The sequence below is a fragment of the Brachycentrus maculatus genome, unplaced genomic scaffold, assembly GCF_059751285.1.
Source record: "Brachycentrus maculatus isolate JH-2025_06_01 unplaced genomic scaffold, ASM5975128v1 h1tg000173l, whole genome shotgun sequence".
Lineage (NCBI taxonomy): Eukaryota > Metazoa > Arthropoda > Insecta > Trichoptera > Brachycentridae > Brachycentrus > Brachycentrus maculatus.
This window is the reverse complement of record NW_028280926.1, coordinates 3,095,047-3,104,040: the sequence shown is the minus strand read 5'-3', so window position 1 is coordinate 3,104,040 and position 8,994 is coordinate 3,095,047. Positions and strand designations below refer to the sequence as shown.

Here is an 8,994-nt window from a genome sequence, read left to right as displayed (position 1 = left end):
AACCGCTATTATTAAACTATTATGACACTTTATTATTAAATAATGTTGTCACCAGAATGCTTTTTTGGTCCATGTAAAAAGTTTTAAGAATAGAACAACAATTACAACATAATTAAAATAATTTGAATTTAAACAGAGTTTACAATTTACCTTTAGAAGTAAATATTTTAGTTAAATTAATATTAGTTTTTAGTTAAGTTAAAATTGCATTAAAAATAGAGCAAAACGCTTAAGAAAAAACTTTTGTAATTGTCAACCCTATGACTGTGGCCGATACACACGCACACACGTCTGTGATGCTACATAAATATTTTTTTTTTTTTCTAATATTTTATACAGACATTTGTAAATACTACCTCAAGTGAAGAACTGTGATTGAATCGGGGAAAAGAAAATTATGGAAATATTTAACAAATGCGTTTTTAGTTTTTTTTCTAAAGATCATCTCACTCTCACTGTTTATAGCTCTGCTGGTGGAAGAGCATTCCACACCGTCGTTACCGCAACAGCAACAGGAAGCTAACCAAATTTGATACACTGGTTGCGAGCTGGTAAGATGACTTTACCCATGAAAGTTGTAGCTGATAGGAGCGTGAGACGTCTATCAACAAATTAATTTAAATTTGGTATGCACAGCTATTTTAGAGCCATATTATGTATTGATTTATACATAAGCAGACAGAGTTTATATTCTATCCTTTCGGGAAAGTGCATGAAGTAGTGGAGTGATGCGACTGAATTTAGAAATTTCCAAAATCAGACTTACTGCAGTTTTTAACACTGATGCTGTGGAGTCATTTTAATGATATGTTATTAAAAATATATCTGTTATGTGACTATCAAGGATAGATGTATGATTCGACAGTACTCGGTATGATTTTTGTTTAAAACATCGCTAACTATGCACTGGTGTCTTTCTACGAAATGACAAAGCAAAATGTCATCTTATGGCCAGATGTGATCAGGTTATATAAAGGACTACAGGTCAAACAAGCACTCAGCTGACAGAATAGAGATGTCTGAATAGCATAGTAGGTGACTGCATGATATACATATATGTATACACAAAACATAAAAAAATATTGGAGATGCCGTCCACATTTCACACAGGATGGCAGAAATGTAAATGGTAAATATAATTTAGAAAAATAATACTGTTACTTTACTGTATCAGTCACTTGCGTTTGTAGAAATACTTAAACACTAATGCCGGATATAGCAGACACAGCGCACCGGTGGTGTATGTAGCGAAGGCGCCAAAACTCCAAAAAGCTGAAATCAAATATTTTTTTACTTTGGATTTGTTAATGCAAACGCTGGACTTGTTAATTATTCAGAATTGTGTACTGACTATAGGAAAGGGTGATATTGAATAAATATGAGAGTGAAAATCATTTATTTTAACATATTGTTTGCGGGAAACGTTTAAAAGCGTCTTTCACATACCGTTGGTAGAGAGCGGGAAACGCTTATGAGTATTCTATTTGCTTACGTTTGGTAGAGCGTGAGAGATGCCAAAAAAAACATTGTACAGATAGGAATTGGGTTTGCGGTTACTTATGATTAGCACACAACCCTAAAAACTTTACTAATTAGGGACGGGGTTGATGAAAAAACTGCCCGACAACAATGTGTTAATTCTGATCCCACCAGGAATCGAACCCGGGACCTCCAACACGATAGCCAAATTCACTTACCAATACACTAAGAAGGCGGACAAAGTTTAATTGATAAATATCATAATCACAGAAACTATTTTTACTAGCAGCTTATGTATGTGGTACTCAGTACCATTCCTCAAGTAAGAATTGGCCGATTCCAATGGGAAAAAAACATGTATATACTTACATATTGAAGCAACAATGGGTCCCAAGGCCCGGGCCAGAGCCCCGAGGGACCTGAACACTCCTAGTATGGTCCCGCGCTGTTCAGGCCCCCCCAGCTGGGACACCAGGGTGGTCAGACACGATACCACAAAGGCAGTCGCTGGAAATATGTAAAAAAATTGTTTTAAAGGAATAACCCGCAAAGCCTCTTCTTTTAGAGGATTGTCTGTAGGTAGGATAGGGAAGATAAATGTGAAAAAGACATTTAAAAAAAAACAATTAAAAATAAATTTATCTTGAATTTATTTTGCGATCGGTGGGAATCAAACTTATGATGCCAGTTTCGCAGTAGAGCATCCACCCAACTACGGCGTGAACCCCATTTATGGTTTAAAAACCTTATATAGATCTACTTGCAAGGACGTAACAACCCACTGTACTTACTACGTACGTAGTACGTACTAACATGTACATGCACATGGCTTATTAATAACTAACTAATCTAAATTCATCTCTTCAACTTTATCTGCACCCAATGTTGCATAGGGCAAATACAATTATGTCGAGTGTTACCTGGGTTCAAAGAAAATTAAATAGCCATTTATCGTATGTTGGGCCTTAAACCATAGATTTTGTATACAATTATATATTTTTAAAGGAACATTTTTTCTTTTATTTTTATTTTGATTTGACGTTTAATTTGTAGAACTCCATTTTAATTTATGTATTAATTTTGAAATCAAACAGATTTTTTGAATCTACTAAGTTGTATTTTATTAAAAAAAAACACATAAAAATTAATATTGTGACAATTGTTTCGCCTAGTTATGACATTCGTTTAAAAATGCCATAACTAGGCAAAACAATTGTCACAATATTAATTTTAATGTGTTTTTTTTTTAAATAAAATACAACTTTGTAGAGTGAAAAATCTGTGTTTGGTTTAAAAATTAATACATAAATCATTTTTACTCACCATTTTATTCTAACATTAATTTGTATTAATAAGATGACAGAATGACAATTGTATAATATGTATACTTACAAACGGCAAACAAGAAGAGTCCGGTATAGAGGAAGTGCAGGGCATTCATATGTCCCAAGAAAAGGATATCTTTTTGTGATGACAACGCTACACACAAAAAGGAAAATGGAATTATCCACAACCCAAACTGAGCTGCGCTAGCTGTTGCTTTAGCAGGCAGTCGGCGAACCACTCCACCTTGAAGAATGGCCATAATAATACCTAAAAAAAAATACCAAACATTACTAAAATACACAAATTAAGAATTGTAAAAAATCAATAGAATTGAAAACAGTATGTACCGTTAAAATCCCAGAATCTAAGATAAAGATATACTTAATTTTTCCCTAAAGTATATTAAGACTATCATACAGGCGTTATAGGAATCTTGAATCTCAAAGTTGACCCTTGTCAAAATTTTCAACTGACAAAATATTATAATTGTTAGCAATTCCTAATTAAGTAGAAATCTAAATTTTGGTACCCTGGAGGCCAGAGCCTAACCACAGAAGGCCCAATGTCGCGTGCCAAAAAAAATGAAGTTTATGAAGTTAGCACTGCAAAAATTGCTTTTATTCTTCCAATTATAGTCACTTTATTGATTAATATTCTTACAGAAAGATTTTGATAGAATGGTAAATAAAACACAAGTCACAAACCTATTACGAAGAACATTTTTCCTTGTTGCATCGAAGTGTAACCAAATGTGTGATGAGTGAGAAACGTAAGTGTAAACTCCAGTCCCGAGTAAATGAACATGTATACAAAATAAACGTGGCCCAATTTCTTCAGCTCTGCTAACTCCGCCCGCATGATATTTTCGGCAGCTTTAAACTTGAAAAGATCTGTCACGAATATGAATGATGTGGCCCTCGATAAAGACATCGCAATCCCATGCGAACGTTTCTCCTGTAAAAATATTTTTAGAAAATAAAAAATCATTTTTATGAATGCATAATGTGTTGTGAAGAAAAAAGATGTTTGATAAAAAGTACTCTACCTTTGGCAATGTTTCCTTTAAGAATAAGGCTACGAATATGAGATCAGCAATGGACAACAGGAGAGCAAACAACGCTGGATAGACGTACCAATGCTGAGAAGTTTTATCTGCCCATACTGAAAACATTGCCCCAATTACGGGTCCCACGATAAATCCTAGCGAGAATGCAATCCCGACAAGGGCCTGAAATAAACAAAGTCATTAAATTAAGGTTATTTCAAATTTAAGATTAGTATGTCCAATATCAACAATACATTTTTTTGAAAAATGTTAAGATCTTATGATAAATATGAATTTTGAAATTCACACAAAAAACACTGCAATTGATCCTGCATTTTTTGTTCACTCTTTGTATTGCAATAATAAGCTGATTTATAAAAAAATTATTACAATTTATGATGATTTAAAAATATTTTTTGCATATTATTTGGGAGGCTGAGAGCAAGTAAACATGAAAAGTGCTGAAAAAGCAACAAGAAAAAAACCTTTTATAATTTTTTTTAAATAACCCATAAAGCCTCTATTTTGGAAGTTTGTCGTAGATATTTTATGAATTGATTTTACAATTGGCGGGAATCGAACCCACAATGCCAATTTCACAATCGAGCATCTACCCTAACGCACAGCACCTGTGAAATGCCACATAAAAAATTACAGCTTTTGAATATATACACAAATCATTGTAATTTAAATCCCCTGGCATGGAAAAGAATGATATTTAATACAAAATGTACAAATATATATTTATGCTAAGTTGTTTAGTTTTAATAGGAGAAGAAATACAGTAATATTTTAATGATCCATATACTGCGTCTTGGAAGCTGATATGAGAAAGGAAAAATAAAATTTTGATGTTGTGAAAACTGCTTACTACAGTATAAATTGTTTTGACTACAAAATAAATAAGATCATTAAATATATCTTATTATAGGACTGCCATCGACATGTCAATGAAGATAAGAAATTAAAAGCATAAATAACTTTATGCTTGATTTGTATCGATTTTCTTGCTTGGTTGTTTGCAGCAATAATTGTACTTTAATAAATATAGCTTCGTGCAAAACACAAAGTCAGCTGATAGCAAAATAACAAATTTACTCAACTTTGTTATTTGTACAGAAGGTTCATAAAGCACCCAAAGAATATCATAAAATAAATACAATATTCCAATGACATTTTTATTTGTCAAATTCTTTGATCCACAGAACATTATAAAAATGTAACACCGGCAAGGGTCAAATATTACTTAAATTATGAAGCGTTTCTTATATTGTGGGAAAAAAAAAAGTATATAAGTATGGTCCAATTCGGAATGGTTTTAAATTTGAGATGACAAATAGTGTTAGATAAATGTTACAAGATAACAACTTTTAAAATAATCAAATCAGGTGACTTGGTAGGTCTCTACAAACTAAAGATTACTAAAATACATAAAACAAAAGTGTAAAAATGTAACATCATAAATAAAATGAAAGGTTAATGCTTCAAATATTTAGTATAGATTAACGTTTTATATGACACCTTTTGATAAAATACCATTGCTACTACTCATATTTAATCTGTACAGTTATATTGCGCAAACAGAAAAAAGAAAATTTCTTAGACTTCCATTTCTTTACTGAGCACCCATTAATACTAGACTGACATCTTCGGTGACCAGTCTTTCCAGGGTACAAGCATATACATTTTGTGAGGGATTATCTATCATAAGTTGGCGTGTAATCTCTGATTAGCTTATAAATGACTCAACGTTAGACATTATGTAAAACACCTTCTTATACCAGAGGCAATACAAACACATATCACCAATACATGATACATATTTTTATCAGCTGTGATACAGTAGAGACCGTGAATGCATATCCACACCTGATTACATAATAAATAAATAACCCCAGAATGTTGTAAAAATCAAGTCAACATGGGAATACCAACAACAAAAATCGTACTAGTAAACAGTAGAAGCAAATATCTCAATTTGTAAAAAAAAATATGTGCTTTTTTAGATGACTAGTATATTTTAGAACAGTGGTCGAACCTGGGTTCGATCGAACCCCAAGGGTTCAGTGAGTCAGTCTCTCGGGTTCGGTGGAGGTCAAAACACACACCCGACTTGCTGTACGATATTATGACAAATTAAATGACGCACAATATATTCATTTATCCAATAGATCTAGTATATTATTTGAAAGGAATATATCAATCTAGCAATAAAAAGAATACAAGATCTCAAACGCTAAAATAATGCACCTACTCGGCATTGTAATTTTTATTTTACAGGGATGGGATATCAAATAGGTCATAACAAATGTACTAGATCTATTGTCATAACGTGTCATTGCGAAATGTGCATAACTTTGTTTTGGTTTTCATGTGAAAGTCATGTTATAATGATTTTTTATTTTAATTTATTTTATTTTTCTAATTAAGGGTTCGGTGAACGCACATATGAAACTGGTAGGGTTCGGTACCTCCAACACGGTTAAGAACCACTGTTTTAGATAATCTAGGATGTACGCACAGTGCACATAATTTATGCGGATGTTTTTGTTCCCTCTCTTTTTTCTATAAACCTTTATTGATTTTTTGAATTGGCATTAACTTTGTGGAATAATAAAACATGGACAATATCTGTAACTATCTCGAAACTAGTCATGTTTACATTAATAAACTCAAAAGTATTCTTGTACAATTGTTTTATTTTTATATTCAAATCTTTCATGTAGATGGCGGTTGTGGTACCTAAACGGCAGATTTCCCAAATTCGTTATTTTGATTCTTCAAGAATAAGTGTCTAAGAAGATCTATGATGCTTAACTGCAGCCCACAACTCTACCAGACTTCTTCAAGATAATAAAAGCATTTCTTCTATATCTTAATACCTAGCATAATAGAAAAATAATTAAATCTTACCATTCCTTTCCCTCTATTGTTGTGATTAGAAACATCCGAAATGATGGCCATACCGAGGCTTACATTCCCTTTACTAAGTCCTCCCACAAATCTGGCCAGTATAAATAAGGCAAAACTGTGGGAAAATGCCCAAAGTAAGTACGAAAAACATATCCCAACCTAGAAAAATACAATACATACACATTAACACGCATAAAAAAATAATACAAAGAAAAAAATGTCATTCATAAGTATAATCAATTAACAATATGTGTAAGTCCATCTCCAAGCAAAGAGTGTACGTGTAGTCTCTTTTTTGGAGAGGAACAGCGTAACTAATTATAAGATATGTTAAAAGTAGAAATATCTAGAAAATTAATTAATTGTACATTACATAAATTGTAATGTATAGTATATACATTACAATTTATGTAATATACTAATAACTGTATTCAATATATAAATTAAAAGTAAATTCATAAAATAACAACAAAAAGTTATGTATTTGAACTTCGAACTCATAACTTTTTATTGCGATTTTATGAATGCAAGTAGAACAAAATATAGGAGTCAAATAAACAGCATAATATTTATTGTAATAGTTAATAAGACAATGATAAAAAAAAATCTTATTTTAATAATTTCTGATTGTTTCTTTATAGAGAAAATATTGATTTATACTTATTTTTGTTTGTCGCTCCCTACACACTTTTTGTGTCATCTTGTACAGTTGTTTTCGTTTTTCATTAATTGACTCAGCAGTCACTTTGTGGTAAAATGTATCCATTTTCAATTTAAGTTTTACTAAGTAAATAGCACAATTTTTTTTGTTAATCTATTGTGACATGTGTTTTGATGCATTCAGCATCATTTTCAAACACCGTATGTAAAGCGTGGTCTAAATTTTAGAGTTGTGTCATTGGAACGTTGGAAGTTGGAGAGGGGTTAGAAGCTGTTTCTTATTTTTATATTTTATCAGTGGAAACATAGAAAATTGGGAGGAGGCTTTATTGATTGTCATATTGTTAATTATGGGTTTATTATTATTTTTATTTTTATGAATTTCTATTGTTTCAAAATGTTGCAGTTTATGACTTTTCATATTAATTATTTTCAGGATTTCTGTGTTACTGTTGTCAAATTTGTGATCATTATCTATTAAATGGTTAGCAAATTCTAAAAAAAAATAATTTCTTAAACATAATTTATATTCCCTGATTCTTGTTTTGAATTTTCTGTAAGTCATACCAATGTACGAACATCCACATTCGCAGTTTAGTTTGATTATATTCAAGGAAAAATATTTAAAAAAGTGCTCACCAGTGAGATCAACATGATAGGTCTCCTTCCATAGACATCCGATAGTCCTCCGACAATGGGGCTAGCAACAAACTGCAGGAAGCTGTACATAGATCCCAAAGCACCACCAAACAAAACAGAATTAAACCTCTCTGGAGCGCCGACTCGCTCTTGAAATGTTTTCACGCTTTCGGAAAGCCATTTATAAAGCCCGGCACTATCATTCAGTCTATAATAATCCAAGAGCGAAGGTAACAGAGGAAGTATCATCGTAAATGCCAGCAGATCCAACAAAAGCGAAAAGAACACCAAATACACAGTTTTATCTGTCTTCCCCGAAATTTCATGTTCGTAATCCAATTTCTTCCTGTTTGATTGAAACTGATTACCAGTTTTGATCTCGCCGCCAACACTTCTTTTCAAAACGGTCGTTGACTCAGTCATGGTTGTAAGCAGGGTAGATTGCCTTTTAGTTACAACTTTTCTGCTGAATTCTGTATTTGTGATACTCGGAGAATAATTCGTAGATCTTGTCTGCACCATTCTGTAATCTAAGAATATCGAATTAAATGAGAGTTTTATATAAACACTTTATAGCGGACACTTGTATTTCGAATATAGAAAGAAAATTATAATCAGCAAAAGCCGGAAAAGATTTTAATATGTATCCGTGTCGCATTGCTCACCGTTTAATTTAATCCAGATTGTAGACGACTCGGCGAAACATCACACTACTTTCAACTTTCACTTTCTCCTCTGAGCCAAGAACTCGATTCACAAACTATAAATACAAACTGTGCAAACTGTAAACACAAACAAGCGGCCCGCGGCGAATCGCTGTCAAAGTCATAAAGAGATTGCCAGAGATAAATAATGTATGGCAACTATAAAATATTACTTTGTTACCTGCGTAATTAAAATGAGTCATCTATGTTCAGTAGCAGGATTTACGA

At 32.3% G+C, this 8,994-nt stretch overlaps 1 protein-coding gene across 1 annotated transcript; it reads right to left on the bottom strand.

Moving 5' to 3' along the window:
• Positions 1-419: 419 nt before the first annotated feature.
• rtet (major facilitator superfamily domain-containing protein rtet) lies at positions 420-8,900 on the bottom strand. Its single transcript, XM_088262162.1, has 8 exons — positions 8,728-8,900; positions 8,063-8,592; positions 6,764-6,922; positions 3,851-4,033; positions 3,510-3,759; positions 2,872-3,072; positions 1,849-1,986; positions 420-1,272 (listed from the first exon to the last, which is right to left on the bottom strand). Exons 2-8 carry the CDS (start codon positions 8,582-8,584, stop codon positions 1,175-1,177), a joined length of 1,551 nt encoding a protein of 516 aa, XP_088118288.1. The 5' UTR covers positions 8,585-8,592; positions 8,728-8,900; the 3' UTR covers positions 420-1,174.
• Positions 8,901-8,994: the final 94 nt, after the last annotated feature.

Bases quoted from the DNA above. Each gene is read 5' to 3' on its own strand.
- rtet (XM_088262162.1), bottom strand. From the start codon at position 8,584: ATGGTGCAGACAAGATCTACGAATTATTCTCCGAGTATCACAAATACA. The intron at 6,923-8,062 runs GTGAGCACTTTT...GTATTTTTCTAG, and splicing joins CTATCATGTTGATCTCACTG to GTTGGGATATGTTTTTCGTA. The intron at 4,034-6,763 runs GTAAGATTTAAT...TGTTTATTTCAG, and splicing joins ACAATAGAGGGAAAGGAATG to GCCCTTGTCGGGATTGCATT.